Raw genomic sequence first — 18,558 nt, 5'->3', positions numbered from 1 at the left:
ATCTCTTTCTGCTGCGTGGACATTCGAACACCCATTCTGACCATGAGCAAAGTCCCACCCACCTGCTGCAGGAAAAAAAACGCAAAGAAAAAAACCTCAAAAGGTCTAAAGAACCGATGGCTGCACTGCCACATCACGTGCAGCGTGCTCCTTTCCCTCTCCGGGAACGCGGGTGCCCCCCCAGTAAATTTCCTAGCCGGGTCCTTCCCGCGCTAGTATTGAAACTTACCAAACCGTCGACTTTTAGAAAACAAAACTGCAGCAGCAGTTCTCGGATCTGAAGCTGTCTTCCTGGGTGTGTGTAAAGTTGCGTCTTCCTCCGCTGATAGCGGCACCGGACAAAAATCGGTACTGTCTCTCAGCGGCAATAGTGCTGCCGAGCCGAACAGGGGGGCGAAAACCCCCCACGAACGGCATGGTCCGAGGGCTTTTCCCTGCTGGGCTGACACTTTTCCCCGGCGGCTGCGTCTCCCGCGGTGACGGAGGTGGAAAAGGCGTCTGGAAAAGCTCAGAGTCGGAGCACTATCTGTCATGCACTTAAAACGAGTTCCTGTACCGGCCCCACGGGTTGGGCGCCACTTGTTGCCTTTTGTCCCCACCCGGTCTCCATCCTTCCTGGCTCTGGCCAGCGGTTCGTTGTGGGGGGAGTGGGTGCTAGGCAACACACGCTGCTGCTCCTGGGTCTCTGCCAAGAATCTAGGTAGCAGTTGGTTCGCTGCGATACGGGCTGCACTGTTCTAAGAGCGCTACTAGGACCGAAACAAAGAGACCAAGAGAGGACACCTGTGTGCAGTTCGAAGAAAGTTGTATTGTTCGAACGCCGCAGGGACAAGTGACCCTGGGCGGGGGTTTGGTTACAGCTTTTATAGGGAGTATAGGTGATAAGGTAAAACCAATAGAGACAGTGTCCAGCCTGAATATATTACAGGTCAAATCCAATGGGAATAGCTTCAGGGGGAGGGGTGAATATACAGAAAAATACAGAAACAAAACTCTAGATTCACAAAGCTTTTTGCCCTTTTGCGTAGCTACGCACCACCACAGGCTTCACTGGACATAGGAAAGGCTTCTGACAGTTTTTTGGAGAAGCCATCCTGTAGCTCCCCCACTACCAAAACCTTGACATGCAAACCCATGTTACGAACTGGTTTAACACGGAAGACCAAAGGAAACTAAGCCTCTGTGAATAAAACAGATCAGACTCAGAAAGGTTTGAAATATACACAAAAAGCATGATTAAAACCAAACGAGGTTAGATGTTGGTGCCAAAAAATTGATATATGTTATTTAATAGTAAAAGAGGCAAGGAGAAAGAAAGAGAAAAGAAAGAAAGAAAGAAATAGAAAAAGAAGTGTGTGTGGGGGGGTAGGGGGACCGGGAGAGGGTGACAGGGGTTAGGTAGAAACATCACCCATCCAAAGAGTCCCAATGACATCTCATGGCTTCCCTCCATCTGATCTTCTTTGTGGTGAGGGTCCTCTGCCGCTGCGTTGTGCCACGCCATGACACGCCAACAAGTATAGAATCCAGTGAATTAATAAATATTTGGGCCAGGTGGGAATGCCCAGGTCTCTCCCTTGCAGAGGGCCAGTTTGACACTGTCCCTTGCAACACTGAATCTGTTGCATCATGTTGCAGTGCTCAGGTGCAGGGTCTGGGGACCCCTTTGGGGGGGCCTTTGATCAGGCATGACACTCCTCTGCTGTGGATAAGCTTTTCCCAGGGTGAAAGAGCCCCTGCATCTGGGCTCCTCTGCACAGTGGAGCATGGGCATTCCCTGCCTCTGACCAGAGGCTTTTTCACCACAAACCCAAAGCCTCTCTTCCCCCGCCCCCCACCTTTTGGTGTGAGGGTCTGTTCGAGCCTGGCAGCTGATAGCCCTGAGGCTATGGTCTCCACCCCAAAGGTGCTAAGCTTGATCCCTCTGTGAATGTATTTCTTCTCTCCTCATACCTGAATTTACTTTATCTCCATCAGGGAGCAGTCCAGGGCCTCAGTCAGAAGGCCTATTCAGGGTGTGGTAGTCTTCTCTGCAGCCTTTGTACAGTTTTGTTATAATAGGCAAAGGTCCTTCATGAAGATGCTTAAGCCATAAATTATAACATTCAGTCTCCCAATAACCCAGTACCCCAATACACAGCACTGCTGAATCATAGTCCATATCGCTTAATTGATCTCTAGAAAGCTTCGTAGCCTCCCCACACAAGCCTGCTGCCAGAAGCCAGTTCTAGTTTCTTGAAGTTCAGCACCTTGTTGGGAGGAAAGGGTTAAAAGTGGAAGAATGGTGAAGAGATGGTAGATTCTCTCAAGTCACTTTGCAGCTGGGAATGTCAAGGCCTGGAGAATAAGTGTGGCAAACCCCAAATATTATGCCTAATGCTGTTTATCCTCTCTGTAGTAATAACATAGATGTTTGGAGGGACTTGGAGGCACTCTCATGGACATTATTGAGCTCCCTGTTTTTTTAGGAGAGAGATCAATTCTCAGAGATCATAAAAAGCACATGCACGGGCCCTTGATAAATTGGTGCAAACAGCAGACTTGCCACCTGTCAGAATGGACTGAGCCTAATGGTGTCTGCATTCCCACTTGTGTGTCTCTACCTGGATGTTGCTTCAGGATCCTCCAGTTAGCCAGGTAATTAAATAAATTTACTCTTTGCATTTCAGCCGTGGTTTTGTGGTTGTTCTGGCCACCTGCCTGTGTCGATTCACACAAACTTCTTTTCAATGTACTTCAGCTTTGTGATCAATGTCAGTTTACTAGTCATAGTTTTCATATGCGCTTTACGTGTGTGGTATTATATCATCATTACTTTCTTGCTCTCAGAAATTTCAAAGACCTGGAAAAAGTTAAAGCCTGCTGAGCTGTATTTGTCTGACAAGACTACACTCCAAAAATGCACCATATGGCCAAGAGATTTTTGAGAAATGAAGATAAGGAGACTTACAGAAGACTCTCACTGCTTGTGCCTGTGAACAATGATGCATAAATTCAGGAAGTGGAGGTGGCCGGTTATAGTTCAGTTATTTTTCTCTTGAGTGGTTATGAAACACACAGGTGATACTTTATTTCCAAAATTATTTCGTTTCAAAATGCAGCTGCTTAATAGCTGGTAGCATGTCACAGTAAGAAGCATGGTCCTTCCTTGACTGGGATGCTGACAAGGAAAAGCCCTGGATGAAATACCCCTGAAGAGGCTTCAGGCTCTTGAAATGCAAAGGTTCACCTACACAGAGCTGCAATGGGAAACCATCAGCACAGATCTGTTTTCTCTGCTCTTCCCCCTCTTTCTCCTTCTCTACCTTCAGCCCTACAACAGGGTTTCTGACAGTGCAAGACTTGATGTTTCTGCTGCCTTGAAAGAGAATATATTGCATGTGTTGACAATCAGGTTTGCAGCCTAAAATCCTTACAAGAGTTATGAGAAGAAATATTAGTGCTAGTCTCATGGTAAGGGGTTGACACACAGCTCTTCAAGCATTTCTCTACCCCAAAGGTACCAAAACTCAGTGATTCAACTAAAAAATTTCATGCAAACACATGCTCAGGAATGTGGGGAGAGGTCACTAGACAATTCCTCACATGCAATCCCTTATGCATTTGCCAGCTAATTTGTGTATGTTTAATGACATTACTTTAGGGGAAAAAGAAAAAATCACTATAATGTTGGTGTTGAAAATTACTGCAGTGCTTGGATTTACCAGTAGTGAAACAGTTTGCTCATTATTTTCAAAACAAAGCAAAAAAAAAATAGAAAAAAAAATATCATAGAATCATAGAATGGTTTGGGTTGGAAGGGACCATAAAGATCATCTAGTTCCAACCCCCCTGCCATGGACAGGGACACCTTCTACTAGACCAGGTTGCTCAGAGCTCCATCCAAACTGGCCTCTCTTATAGCCAGGTCTTCTCAGAACCTTCTCTTTTCCAGGCTGAACAACTCTAACTCTCAGTCTTTCCTCATAGGAGAGGTGCTCCAGCCCTCTGATCATCTTCATGGTCCTCCTCTGGACCCAGTCCAACAGGACCTTCTTATGTTGGGGGCCCTAGAGCGGGACACAGTACACCAGGTGGAGGTCTCATAAGAGCTGAGCAGAAGGGGAGAATCACCTCCCTTGACCTTTTCGTCATGCTTCTTTTGATGCAGCCCAGGATGATGTTGGTTTTCTGGGCTGCAAGTGCACATTATTTGATCATGTCAAGCTTAAAATCATATCAGGGATCTCTGACCCAGGAGACCAGGGTAAAGGAATCTAGAGGGTAGTGGTCAATGGCTCAGAGTGCTGTGCCTTGGGGTTCCGTATTGGGACCAGTGTTATTTAATATCTTCCTTAATGACATAGACAAAGGCATCAAGTATACCCTCAGCAAATTTGCTGATGACACCAAGCTGAGTGGTGCAGTTGACACCTGAAGGACAAGATGTCATCCAGAGGGACTTGGACAAGCATGAGAAGCAGGCCCATGGGAATCTCATGAGGTTTAACAAGACCAAGTGCAAGGTGCTGTACCCAGGTCAGGGCAGCCCCTGCTACTAATACAGGCTGGGGGATGAACAGATTGAGAGCAGTCCTGCTGAGAAGGACTTGGGAGGTGCTGGTGGATGAAAGGCTGGACATGAGCCGGCAGTGTGTGCTCACAGCCCAGAAAGCAAATTATATCCTGGGCTGCATCCAAAGCAGCATGGCCAGCAGGTTAAGGGACTTGATTCTGCCCCTCTGCTCTCATGAGACACCACCTGGAGTACTGCATCCAGCTGTGGGGTGCCCAGTACAGGAAGGACATCAACCTGTTGGAGTAAGTCCAGAGGACGGGCACCAAGATGATAAGAGGTATGGAGCACCTTTCCTACAAGGAAAGGCTGAGAAAATTGGGACTGTTCAGCCCAGAAAAGAGGAGGCTTCAGGGTGGCCTAATTGTGGCCTTACAGTACCTGAAGGGAGCCTACAAGAAAGATGGAGAGAGACTATTTACAAGAGCATGGAGTGACAGGACAAGAGGGAATGGCTTCAAACTGAAAGAAGGTAGGTTTAGATTAGATATTAGGAAGAAATTCTTTACTGTGAGGGTGATGAGGCACTGGAACAGGCTGCCCAAAGAAGTTGTGGATGCTACATCCCTGGAGGCCAGGCTAGATGGAGCTCTGATCAACCTGGTCTAGTGGAAGGTGTCCCTGCCCATTGCAGATGGCTTGGAACTAGATGATCTTTAAAGTCCCTTCCAATCCAAACCATTCTGTGATTCTGTGAATCTTGGAAGAAAGACTCTTGGGTCAAGGGGGATTAGATTAGAGAACACTTATTCAAGCTTGTCATCCACAACTCCATGGGCCCTGACAGGATGCATCTACAAATGCTGAGAGAGCTGGTGGATGCCATAGCTAGGACATTCACGATCATATTTGAAAGGTCATGACGATCAGGAGAGGTGCCTGAGGACTGAAAGAAAGCAAATGTCACCCCCGTCTTCAAAAAGGGCAAGAAAGAGTACCCACGGAACTACTGGCCAGTCAGCCTCACATCGATCCCTGGAAAGGTGTTGGAGCACCTCATTTTGGAGGCCATCTCTAATCACATGGATGACAAGAATCACAGAAGCACAGAATAAGCTGAATTGGAAGTGACCTACAAGGATCATCAAGTCCAACTCCCAGCCCTATGCAGCACCATCCCCAAGAGTCACATCATGTGCCCAAGAGTGTTGTCCAAACTCTGTCACGCTTGGTGCTGTGACTACTCCCCTGGGGTGCTTGTTCCAGTTCCCAACCACCTTCTGGGTGAAGAACCTTTTTCTAATACCCAACCTAAACCTCCCCAGACACAACTTCAGGCCATTCCCTCAGGTCCTGTCACTGGTCACCACAGAGAAGAGATCAGTGTCTGCCCCTTCTCTTCCCTTCACGAGGAAGTTGTAGACTGCAATGACTCCCCTCAGTCTCCTCCAGGCTGAACAGACCAAGTTACCTGAGCCACTCCTCATACGGCTTCCCCTCAAGGCCCTTCACCATTTTTATTGCCCTGGTTTGGACGCTAATAGTTTAATATCTTTCTTATATTGCAGTCACCAGAGCTGCACACAATATTCAAGGTAAGGCCACACCAGAGTAGAGTGGGACCATCACCTCCCTTGACCATCTGGCAATGCTGTGCTTGATGCATCCCAGAATATGGGTGGCCCTCCTGGCTGTCGGGCCACACTGTTGAATCATATTCAACTTGCCATCAACCAGGACCCCCAGATCCCTTTCTGCAGGATTGCTCTCTAGCCTCTCATTCCCCAGTCTGTACAGACATCCAGGGTTGTCCCATACCAGGTGCAGAATCTGGCACTCATCTTTGTTAAACACTGGGGATTGCCCAGCCCTCTAATTTGTTACAGTTCCTCTGCAGGGCCTCTCTGCCTTCAAGGGAGTCAGCAGCTCCTCCCAATTCAGTGTCTTTGGAAAACTTAGTATTTATGAAGACAATTAAGAGCACTGGCCTAAGATAGAGTCCTGCAAAACCCCACTAATGACTAGACTAATTCATTGGTTTTGTGGTCCTGGCTGGGTGGCCTATAGTAGACTCCCATGATGACATCCACTATATTTGTTTGTCCCTTAATCCTTACCCAGAGGCTCTCAACCATGCCATTACCAGCTGCAAACTCTGTTGTGTGAGTTGACACAGGCAGGCAGCCAGAACAACCACAAACTCATGCCTAGAACACAAAGAATAAATTTATTTCTGTTATCTCACTAACTGGATGATCACCAAAGCAAAACCCAGGCAGAAGCACTCAAGTGGAGATGCAGGCACCATTAAACTCAGTCCATGCTAGAGGATCACTGGCCTGCTTTTCATACATGCTTATCTAGAGAAATTCGCAGCTGCAAGGTCACTTGATCTATTTACAATCTGCCTTACTAGTCTTCAGCTTTTAACCCATTCCTCCCAACGTCCATACATTCCAGCCCATCCATTACATACAATGCCACTCCCCCACCTTGCCTGCCCTGCCTATCCCTCCTGAAGATACTGTAACCATCCATCATGGCACATCAGTCACAAGACCCATCCCACCAGATTTTGCTTATGCCAATGGTGTCATATCTCTCGGACTGGGCCAAGGCTTCAAGCTACTCTTGCTCGTTCCTCATGATGTTCATGGTGGTGTAGAAACATTTCAAGTGCAGTTCAGTGTAGCCAACAACTCGTGGAGCAGAATGAAGGATCTCACTAGTACTCAGTCCCTCAAATTTTGGCATGTCCCATTGCTTATCACTGGCAAGCCTGGTTTTGTCCCTTTCCCCCCTTCCAATCTAGTTTAAAGCTCTATCAATCAGCCCTGCTAAGTCCTGAGCTTCTCATTAACCAACATTCCCAAGTCTTTCTCCTCAGGGCTGCTCTCAACCCATTATCTGCCTAGCCTGTATTTCTGCTTGGAATTGCCCTGACCCACATGCAGGACCTTGCACTTTGCCTTCTTGAATTTCATGAGCTTTGCACAGGCCCACATCTCAACCCTGTTAAGGTCCCTCTGGATGGCATCCCATTTCTCCAGTGTGTCAACTGTACCACACAGCTTCATGTCATTGACAAACTTGCTGAGGATGCATTCTGTCCCACTGTCCATGTCACTGACCACAATGTTAAACAACTCCAGTCCCAGTACCAACTCCTGGGGAATGCCACTTGTCACTGGTCTCCACTGGACATTGAGCCATTGACCACAACTCTTTGAGTGCAACCATTCAGCCAATTCCTTATTCACCAAGTGGTCCATTTGTCAAACTCATGTCTCTGCAGTTTAGAGACAAGGATGTTGTGTCAGATAGTGTCAAATGCTTTGCACAAGTCCAGGTAAAGTCAGTTGTTCTTCCCTTATCCATCAACACTGTAACCCCATCACAGAAGGCCACCAAATTTGTCAGGCACTATTTGCCCTTAGTGAAGCCATTTTGGCTGTCACCAGTCATCTTCTTATTTTCCATGTGCCTTAGCATAGTTTCCAGGAGGACCTTCTTCATGATCCTGCTGAGCACTGAGAAGAGACTGACTGGCCTGTAGTTCCTCAGGTCTTCCTTATTTCCCTTTTTAAAATTGGGGATTATGTTTCCCCTTTATTCAGTCAGTGGGAACTTCACCGGACTTCTCAAATATGATGGGTTGTGGCTTAACAACTTCATCCGCAAGTTCCCTCAGGACCCATGGATGCATCTCATCATCAGGTTCCACAGACTTGTGCACCTTCAGGTTCCTTAGATGCTCCTGAACTTGATCATCTCCTACAGCGGTTGGTTCTTCATTCTCCCAGTCCCTGCCTTTGCCTTCTGTGACTCAGACAGTGTGGCTGAAGCACTTGTCAGTGAAGACTGAGGCAAAACCATCATTCAGTACCTCAGCCTTCTCCATATGTTGGGTTACCAGGTCTCCTGTTTCCTTACGGAGAGGATCCACCCTTTCCCTAGTCTTCCTTTTATCATCAATGTACCTATAGAAGCATTCCTTGTTGCCCTTGACATCCCTGGCCAGGTTTAAGTCTCTCAGGGTTTTAGCTTTCCTAACCTGATCCCTGTCTGCTCAATCTCTGTATTCCTCCCAGGCTACTCATCCCTGCTTCTACTCTCTGTTGTCTTCTTTTTTGTGTTTTTTTCCAGGAGCTCCTTGTTCATCCACACAAGGCTGCTGTCATTTTTGCTTGACTCCCCCTTCTCTGGAATGCATTGCTTCTGAGCCCAGAAGAGGTGATCCTTGAATATCAAGCAGCTTTCTTGGGCCCCTTTTCCCTCCAGGGCCTTATCCCATGGCACTTGTCATGGTTGGACACTGGCGCAATGCCAGCGTACCCATGAAAATGCACCTTCCCTAAATAAATGCTGTGAGATGTTATCAGGAACAGAGCAGAGCAGGCCCAAGCTTAATAACAAAGGAAAAAACTTTATTAAACTACTACTAATACAGAAAACACATATAAACTAAATCCAGGATGAAGACCTTTTAAACCACCCCTCTTCCTCCCAATTCCAAAAACACCCAGCCATGAAACATCACCCGGGATTCTTGATCAAATTACCACCCTTCAGGTAATCTATACTTAAACTATCAAGGGAGAGAGAAGTCTCTCTTGCACCACAGACCCCCCAGGAAACACAGCTGCCCCCCTGTGTTTCCCTGTCACACATGGCAACCGCCCGGAAAAAAAAATCTGCCAGTGTGACACTCTCCATTCCATGTCACAGTGCTCTCACCACTGTGCATGGACAGACTGCTCATAGGGCTCCTTTAAGGATGCTTTGCCACGGACCCAAAAATACAACAGTTCAGCTTCTCATCCTGGGACTACAGTCCCCCCCCCATTTTCCCCTGGGGCCGAGGGGTCCAAACAGGACTCATCTTCTTCCCGAAGACAGAGGGTATCACCATTCCCTCTTCAGCTCTCTTCGTTTCTCGCCATTCTTGCGCTGTTCGAAGCTGAAACAGGTCTCCCTGGGTCACCACTGCATCCCCCTAAAATGCAGTCTCTATTGCAGGAGATTTTGGTTCAGTCCATGGCTAACAAGAAAAGTCCAGCCAAAAGCTACTTCATCATCTCCTCCCACTTAAATATTTCTTCTTCTAACATCTCAAGTCCCGGTCTATCTCTCTTCCACTACAAATCAAGGAGGAGTAATACTTTTAAAAAGCCCTCATTTCCTGGAAAGGGTTAAAAGTTCAGACTCCTTGGACGGCTGATATCTCGGTCCGATGTTCCGCCTCCCACGCTGGACATTCCCCCCCTTCTCCTTCTCCTCTGCCGGCAAATTTCCAGGTTCTGCCAGGCTCTCTGTCTCTTTCCCTCCTGGGGGGGGGCAAAGGCATCTCCACTTCTCTCCACCCTTCCGTCCAGGAGCTGGCTGGGTTCCAGACCCTCAGCCCCTCGGCCTACCTGGACAAGGCCGCATGGCTTCCCCTCTCCCACCCAGCCCGAGGCCGGGCAGGGGAGGTCTGCACTCTCTGATGACCGGAACCAAAAGAGAGAGTTCTCCTGGGAGTTCTTGCTTTTAACCCCCTGTGTTCTCAGAGGCGTGTCCATACTTTCAGTGGTCACTCCAGGTGCCAATATCCAAACCTGACCACTGATTGGTTTGACCCAACTTCCTGGAAAAAATTCACTTCCATGTCAAACCACGACAGTACTCTACCAAGTAGATCCCTGAAGAGACTAAAGTCTGATCTCCTGAAATCTGACAGACGTTATTTTTATAAAGAAAAATCTTAAAACATGTTCTGTTAGTTTGTTGTAGGTTTTGGTTTGGTTTTGGTGTTTTGGGTTTTTTTTTTTTTTTTTTTAATTTAGTTATCATAATGTTATGGTAGGAAAATATAAATTTTAATTTTGGTTACAGTGATCTTTTTTTTCTGGTCAAATTTCAATCCTTAAAAAGACATTTCAGAAAAATACATTTTATGATCATATATGTGCCAAGTGTCTCACTTTCTAAGTAGTTGGGGGAAAAGTGGTAGTGAATAGAGATGAGATTTATTTTTTTTTTTAGGAAAAAGATCAAGCATAGCATTTTAAAGTCTTAAAACTAGGATTTTGAAATTTCATTAATAAAAAATCACTTAAATTTTAATTTAAATATGAAATGCTTCAAAGTTTTTGAATGCAGAAGTCAGCAATTTAATATGTTGTATTTAAATATTAATTTGCAACATGCTACGTGTTGTCTTTTTTATTTTTTTTCTCATACAATTGTCTTGTAATAGGGCTAATGTATCCCCTGAGTGATTCAGTCTTTTCAGTTTTGTAAAACAGTGTATTGCTATTTTAAAGTAAATTTCAGGACATCTCATAATGTGGCTATTAGGATGTTGGAACCAGCAGTCATAAATCAGGGGCCTTGAACGATTGTTACCTTTTGGAAAAGCAGATTTCCTCTTGCTTGTGACTGATCCCCATCCAGAGTGCTTTTTGTGAGTGCTCAGCACTTTGCAAAGGATAGCTGCATGGCTTGAAAGGAGTAGTGAGTTGTTAAAACTGAAGATCACGGACAAAGACTCTCTAACTAGTCAAAGTTAGAAAGTGGTATGCGGCGTGGGTTTTCGCTCTCCCCTGCTGCATGCGGCTCTTGGGAGCCCAGCTATGGCGTAGCTTCCACGTGCTGCTGGGGTTTGCTGCCGCGGGTTCCCGGACACGGCTCCGTGTCTCGGGCGCGTGGGCTGGCCAGCCTCTGTTACCGTGCGCTAGGGGTCCGGTAAAGAGGTAAGGAATTTGTCCATTTACTCCATGCTTGGCAGGAACGGTTTATTGGTCACGCGGTGCGGTTTGATGGAAAGACGCAACCGCTCCCGGCACTCGCATGGGAGAAAATGACGCCTGGGTGCCGGCGGGATAGGATTTTATGGAGGGGCGGGGCGAGAGGATCCACGGCCTGCCGGCCAATAGGGGCGGCTGCCACGGCGGTGACGCCAGCAACAGCGACCAACTAGAGAACCCCGCAGGGGTGGGCACCGAGCCTCGGGCTGAGCAGGATCGTGCGGGGTGGCAGGCACAGGGTCTCCCGGGGCCGGACAGGGGGGTGGTTACAGGAGCGGCAGAGGGGGAAGATCCGGCAGCAGGCAGCGTGGGGCCAGAAACCTCGGGGGGGAAAACAACACGGGGGAAGCGCGGGGGTACACAGGACTTGGCTAGCTAACACAAATAAGAACCCCTAAAACCCAATCCCAGGATGCAACAGTGGTATGTTTATTAACACCTGCAGGCAGCACGGGAGTCGTCCCCGAAAGGCGTGACTGCGCTGTACAAGGTTTTTTGTCCTCTATGTATTTCCTGAGATCTTACATACAATATATATGCATAAGCCCAGCACCTCCCATCCTTGCTCGGTATTAAAATGAGGTTATTAGTTCTTCAAGCATGCACAATTCTTCTCTTGCATTGGGTCGGTGGTCTCGAATTGGGTCAGTGTCTTAACGGATGAAGTCAGGAATGTCTTCATCAGGTGTCTGTGTCCCTCTGGCACGATCCAAGGCCCCCTGCTTCGTGATTGATTGACATAAACCCCAGGTGCTAACCATTGTTCTACTAGTTTCAATATGTTCTTATAACAGTTCACTTACTCCACTTCCTTCTACAAACAAGCTCATAATGGCAAGCAATACAACAATCAGCTCTAGCTTAAGCATCTAATAGTCATTAACCTCTCGTCTACCTATCTAACTTACATCCTGATCAATATGAATTGCTTCTAACCCTCAGCTGAAATCTTAACTTTTTGAAATCATGCTTCAGTAGAGGTTGGTTTTGGAATTTAGAAATATGCAAATGTCATTAGTGTAAATGGAAAAATAATCAATTAAAACAATGCACATATATCAAGGTAGACATGTCTTGCATTTTAAATTTTAGGAATCCGATCATGGGATACAAGCTTGATTGAATGCAACTTGGATCAAGAACTAAAACTTTTTGTGTCTCGCCATTCAGCTCGATTCTCTCCTGAAATTCAAGGTGAGTTTTTGGAAATGTTGGTCAAAGTTTTGTATGTTTTTTTAATGAGCAGAATTAACAAATACACTCAGGTATTGGATGGTCCACTTTCATTTGTGATTCTCTACAATGAATACTTTTTTCTTTGTTTAAAATAAAGCCTGAAAATTATAGTTCATTTTAACTTTCTGACAACAGGAAACGTCTGAAAGATTTAAATAATCAGCCTTTTAGGTTAGCTTCATGTATCTCACCACGATTATTTTGGCAGTAGATGTTAGTTTTAGGCCACTTTTAAAGTTAAGTGAAACTCACTTTTTGACTGAACAGTTTGTTTGTGTAGCATCAATCTAGTAGTCCTGGAGACTGAAGCTGTTCTTCACTGTGTTAGGTAGAGCACATACAGAAAATAACCTGAAAGGTTAGCTCTACAGTTTGATAGAGCCAGAAATGGCATCGTGGCTGTTGTACGAGCATGGCTCAAACCCCATGTTTGTTCCTAAAGGGATTAGACTCTTTTTCTTGGCATGAAAAAGCTGAGGGGTAGAGGGTCTAACTTGACTCACAGGAACTGTCTTTGTCTTGTGTGAAGAAACTAGAATTTTAAAGGCTACATCTTCTCTTCTGCTGTGTTTTCTTCAAGACTGTTCTTCCTTTAGAGGATTAATAAATAAATTTAAAAACCCAACAATTTTGTGAAGTGTAAAATTTCATTTTTTTCTCAGTGCATGGAAACCATATATTTGGTAAGTTTTCTAACATGTCATTACTTTAATGCAAATGGTTAGAGAGTATATGAGAGATCAATATTGGGTTTTGCATTAAAATATATGTCTTTCTCCAATAATTATAGGTTGCTTTTAATGGTGTAATTATTGTGGTCATGTGCACATTGACTAGTACAACCTAGTATTGATGAATGTTATAAATTCCGACTTCAGGAACATCTTTTAAGTATGGTGATGTCATGGTTTAACCCCAAGGAGCAATTAAGTACTACACAGCCACTCTCTAACTTACCCCCCATCCTGGTGGGATGATAAGGAGAATCAGGAACAAAAAAGTAAAACCTGTAGATTGACATAAGAACAGTTTAATAATTGAAACCAAGTTTATTATTATTATTATTATTATTATTATTTTGTTAATAATAATAATAATAATAATAATAATAATAATAATAATAATAATAATAATAATAGTAATGTTAATAAAAAGGAGAGGGAGACAAATAAAACCCAAGAAAAACAAGTGATGCACAATACAATTGCTCACCACCTGCTGACTGATGCCAAACCCATCCCTGAACTGTTATTGACACCCAGTCTGGGTAACTCCCACAGTTTATATACTGAGCATGACATTCTATGATGTGAAATATTTCCTTGGCCAGTTTGGGTCAGCTGTCCTGGCTATGCTTCCCGCCAGCTTTTTTGTGTACCTCTTCACTGGCAGAGCGTGCGACACTGAAAAGTCCTTGACTTCAGGTAAGCACTACTTAGCAACAACCAAAAGATGAGTGTGTTATCAACATTATTCTCATACCAAATCCCAAAACCAGCATTGTAGCAGCTACTAAGAAAAAAAAAAAAAAAAAGAACTCTATCCCAGCCAAAACCAAAACAGGTCAAAAGGGGTATGAAATATTGTAATGAAACAGTGAAAATTTAACAGGGTAGAAATCCATTTAAATTTAAGTGAAATGTACCGCTTTGAACTTGCTAACATAAGTAAAATATGCTATTTAGTCTAGTAACTGAAGCACTAGCAAAACTGCCCCAGCTAAAGAGAAAGAATGCAAATTTCCAAGCTAAAGAGATAAGAAAGACTCTTCAGACCTTGAAACAGACAGTGCAGACTGACCCTAGAGTTCTCTCTGTACTTTCTGACAAAAACTGAGTACAAGTGTAACTCTCTGTAAGTGTAATGCAAAATCAATAGAATAAATATGCATGAACCTATTGTGAAATTCTATGAATATGTAAATTAGTAAGAATAATAAAAAAAGATTGAGAGTTTTCAAAAGCACACATGTCCTTTGAAGGGAAATGATTCCCCACATGCGCCCAGCTCTGTAATAAACATACCGTCCCTACAAATCTTTATAAGAATTGTAGAGTCTTGATTTTTCACCACAATTCAGTATCATACTACTGCATCACATTCCTAAGGTCAGTTGCTATACACTGTTAACAAAGAGGTCTTGATGTCTTGCTAGCATGACATCATTGACCTGATGGTCTTGAATAATGTTCCAAATGTCTCGTGTTACTAATTCTTCCTCTTGCAGCATAGATTATAGCAGATTTTTCCATATCTACAGAGAGCAAAACATTCTTTTTCAGCACTGTTCAGTCTTTAAACAATAAGCTGGCAAAATCTGTGCTGAAAGAGCTCTAAGGGAACCTGAAACTGGGAAAGAGGGAACATCCAGGAATAAATCTAGCCCTAGCCCTCTTGACCAATTTAATTTCTCAGATTTTGTGGCGAAGCCCACTGATACCTTCAGAATTCAACTGCACAGATCAGAGGACAATATTTTAGTTTCTCTATTCTCTCTGTGGTTGTCTGATGTAGAATCTTTATGAGGCTTTTTTATGTCTTCTGTACTGTTTGATAGGAAGGAGGGATTTTTTTCTTGCCATTCATCAATAAAATTTTAGAATTTTTGATTTCTGTTCAACAAATGTTGAATTTCATGTGTTTAGGGAAACTGGCAACATTTATAATAAAGAAGATTGTAAATATGTATTCTCTTAAACTCAGAAATCCTCTGGAATTTGAAGAACTAGGTGACCTCTTGCCCTAGGAAAGTATTCATCCAAGATGATGGGATAGTCTGTGGGATTTAATTAAACAGCCTTTTTTTCAGTCTTCTGAGAGTAAACTCTTTGTGCAACTCAAACATAGGGACAGTTTACTCTTGAGAATCATTTAGTATGTCTGCACAGCTCTTAGTATAGTGAGGTCTGACTAATGGATGAAACTTTTTTGATTATAATGTTTATTATGGTAATTGCAGGGCCAATTCAGTACATGCTTGTATGCTTCTCAAAGCAGCTTGAGAAGATATGAAACACACTGTCCATGAAGATACATGCAAGAGAATTTCTGTCAAAGCATTTGTGTGTTTTCACTTGAGGAATTTGAGGTCTAATCCTTTGCCATGTGTAGTGAAAAACAATGTACATATTGACATTGCAGGGACAATAACCACATCCAAACACTCTTTTTGTGCTTTTATCAGGGAAATGGATTGTCACAGTGGTATTTGTGTATCGTATATTTTGCTGCTGGGCAATTTATGGATGATTTATGATTCCCTGAAAAATAGGATTGAGAATGGAAATGCCAGCAGATATTTTCTGATACTTTGTAAAGCAGGTCTTAGCAAACTCCTTAATAATACCAAATCTTGCAGAGATGTTGTCAGGTGCTGATGAAAAATGAGCAACAGAGTTTATTAACTGGTTGCCAAGACAACAGGCAACATGACTTAAAATAGGCACTCCAGTGCTTGCCTCTGTTTTCTCTGTCATTTACTGATGATAGCTTTCATCTTATGTTAACTTCACAAGGACAAAAAATTCAAACGAGTTGTGACGTATACATGCTGGAAAAGGAATTGTGTATCTGGTAGTGAGAGCAAGTTGAGAGTATTGGAAAGACATCTGTTGAAATTGCAGCTGTTGCTACCAGTCTTAATTTTAAAAAAGTTTCAGCTGCATAAAGCGGAATATCCCCAGTTTATATACTGGACATAACGTTCTATGATGTGAAATAAATATTTCTTTGGCCAGTTTGGATCACTTGTCCCAGTTATGCTCCCTCCCAGTTTCTTCTGGCTGGAAGAGCATGAGACAAGGAAAAAAAGTCGTTGACTTAGAATAAACATGTGTCTTGGGGATGCTTTTTTTAATCCCATATCCGGTTTTGGTTTTGTTTTGTGTCTGGGGTGGTCACTGCCTCCCCTCCCCCCGATGGCTCTGGGAGTATCGTGATAGGTGAGAGCCAGCCCAGGATTTCCTGCAAGTTGGGGGTGAGGGGCAGCTGCTTCCTTCCAGTGGAGCGATCATCTCTGTGGCCATGCAGCGTGGTGTCTGACTAGAGATATTGTTGTCTTGTGCGTTTTGCCCTCTTTTTTCTTTTCCTTTGGCACTGTGACTGGAGCTTACTGGCTTGCTCTGGATCCCAGAGCCAGTGTGTGCTGTGCCGGGAGCCCACCACCCCACCACCAGGGCCGCACCCTCTGCACAGCTGGACCTTGGAACCAGCCATCACAGGTGAGCTATCCATGAGAGTGATTCCCCACTCAGTCCTCCTGTTATTGCCTCTGCTTCAGGGCTTCTTGCTATACTGTAACCTGACACCCAGACATCCCACGGCTTCAGTCAGGGCCCCAGAGTTTCTGTTACATTTTGTCACCCCCAGGTGTACCCACCTCCGCTGTTGCAGCTTGCTGCTTCCAAGGTTTTCTGCTGCAGCCCGTTCAGTTTCTTGAGTGGCATTGAGACTGGCTGCTTCCTGTGAGTTTGCAAAGGAAAACCACCTTCTCTCTCTCTCCTGCCAGCACACCCACCATTACTGCGTGGAGAGATGCGTCTGAGCTTGTGCCACAGCGCCCCCTGCAGCCACAGGGAAATCATTGCACCTGCCTGGCCAGGAGCCAACAGCACCCCTACCGGCTGTTGCTGTAACTACACCAAACGGGAAAGTGCTTGACAGCTGAGAGAAGGCTGTTGTTGAGTCTCTGTTTTTGTTTGTTGTTGCTGCCATTGTTGTTTTTGTTTGTCATGTTATACATATATATATATATATATACTAGTACACAAATGTTATCCTTTTCCCATATCTTTGCCTGAAAGCCCCTTAATTTCAAAGTTATAATAATTTGAAAGGAAAGAGGGGTCATATTTTCCATTCCAGGGGAGGTTCCCGCCTTCCTTGGCAGACACCTGTCTTTCAAACTAGGACAACATGACTTAGCAGAAACCAAAACATCAGTGTTTTATCAACATCCTCCTCATTCTGAATCCAAAACACAGCACTGTAATGGCTACTGAGAAGAAATGAACTCTACCCTAGCTGAAAACAGGACAATATGTACTTAAGTCAGTAATAGTCACAAATAGAAAGCTGGATAGTTCTATAACAGAGACACATGCTTTTGCATCAAACCCCCAGATAGTTCCACCAAAAAGACATGATAGGTACTTTTGATTTGTAGTTGCTGGTTGCAATCTGTTCCTAGAGTTAAGAAAAGCCAGTGCTCCTGTTGACTTGGGTTTGCATGCTGTCTGTGTGGGATCTGTGTGTGCAGCATAGACTCATAAATGTAAGGACATTATTTTTCTGGTTCTTGGATGTTCTACTGGTTGGAATTAGTCTGTTTATGAATCAAAACCAGTTGCTGATATAAGACAAAATCAAGTTAAAATTATAAAAATAATAATTAAACAATGTATTCAGAAATGAATGTGTGAATTTCAGTATTACTTTGATGTTGCAACTTTATGTATTTTGGTACTTGAGGGCTTTTCTATAACGGTGAGATGAGTTACTCTTCTGTGTCCCTATGTCCCCATCTCCTTCATAGCTGTATGTGTGAGATTCTGCCTATCAGAACTGTGGAATGATTAGGCTTTTATTTAACAAACAAATAAACCAACAAACCCTTCCTAGGAGGTAACCAAGTTCTTAGTACTTTAATATTAGGCTGTGTAATCTCTGAATGACTCTAATGAGCTATGGAGACTTTCACATGGAAGTCAACTACCCTTTGCCAAGCTAGGCAGCCTTTGGAAGCTCTTCCAATTTTATGTCAGTTCTGTAGCTCTTCTGGTGAAAAGACTGATCCTACCTTCAGCTCCCATGTCTTGAGTCATAAATAAGGTTTTCTAAGTCTCTGTCATGGTTTAACCCCAGCCAGCCACCAAGTACCACACAGCAACTTGCTTGCCCCCCCACCACTGAAACTGGGGAAAGGATTAGAAGAATAAAAGCTTGAAAACTAATGGGTTGAGATAAAGACAGTTTAATAGTAAAAGCAAAACCTGCGTATGCAAGCAAAACAAAACAAGGAATTAATTCACTGCTTCCCAT

At 44.2% G+C, this 18,558-nt stretch overlaps 1 protein-coding gene across 1 annotated transcript in view; it reads left to right on the top strand.

The window, feature by feature from the left end:
• The window catches only part of LOC128802383 (microtubule-associated protein 1B-like), a 144,352-nt gene that overhangs the window by 13,268 nt on the left and 112,526 nt on the right, over positions 1–18,558 (top strand). Inside the window, exon 2 of the mRNA XM_053968702.1 lies at positions 12,376–12,477. Within this exon, the coding sequence (XP_053824677.1) occupies positions 12,376–12,477 (102 nt within the window). The remainder of the gene's footprint in view (positions 1–12,375; positions 12,478–18,558) is intronic.

The sequence above is a fragment of the Vidua chalybeata genome, chromosome W (genome assembly GCF_026979565.1).
Source record: "Vidua chalybeata isolate OUT-0048 chromosome W, bVidCha1 merged haplotype, whole genome shotgun sequence".
Classification (NCBI taxonomy): Eukaryota; Metazoa; Chordata; class Aves; order Passeriformes; family Viduidae; genus Vidua; species Vidua chalybeata.
The sequence above is the reverse complement of the archived record's forward strand: the minus strand, read 5'-3'. Positions and strand labels throughout refer to the sequence as shown.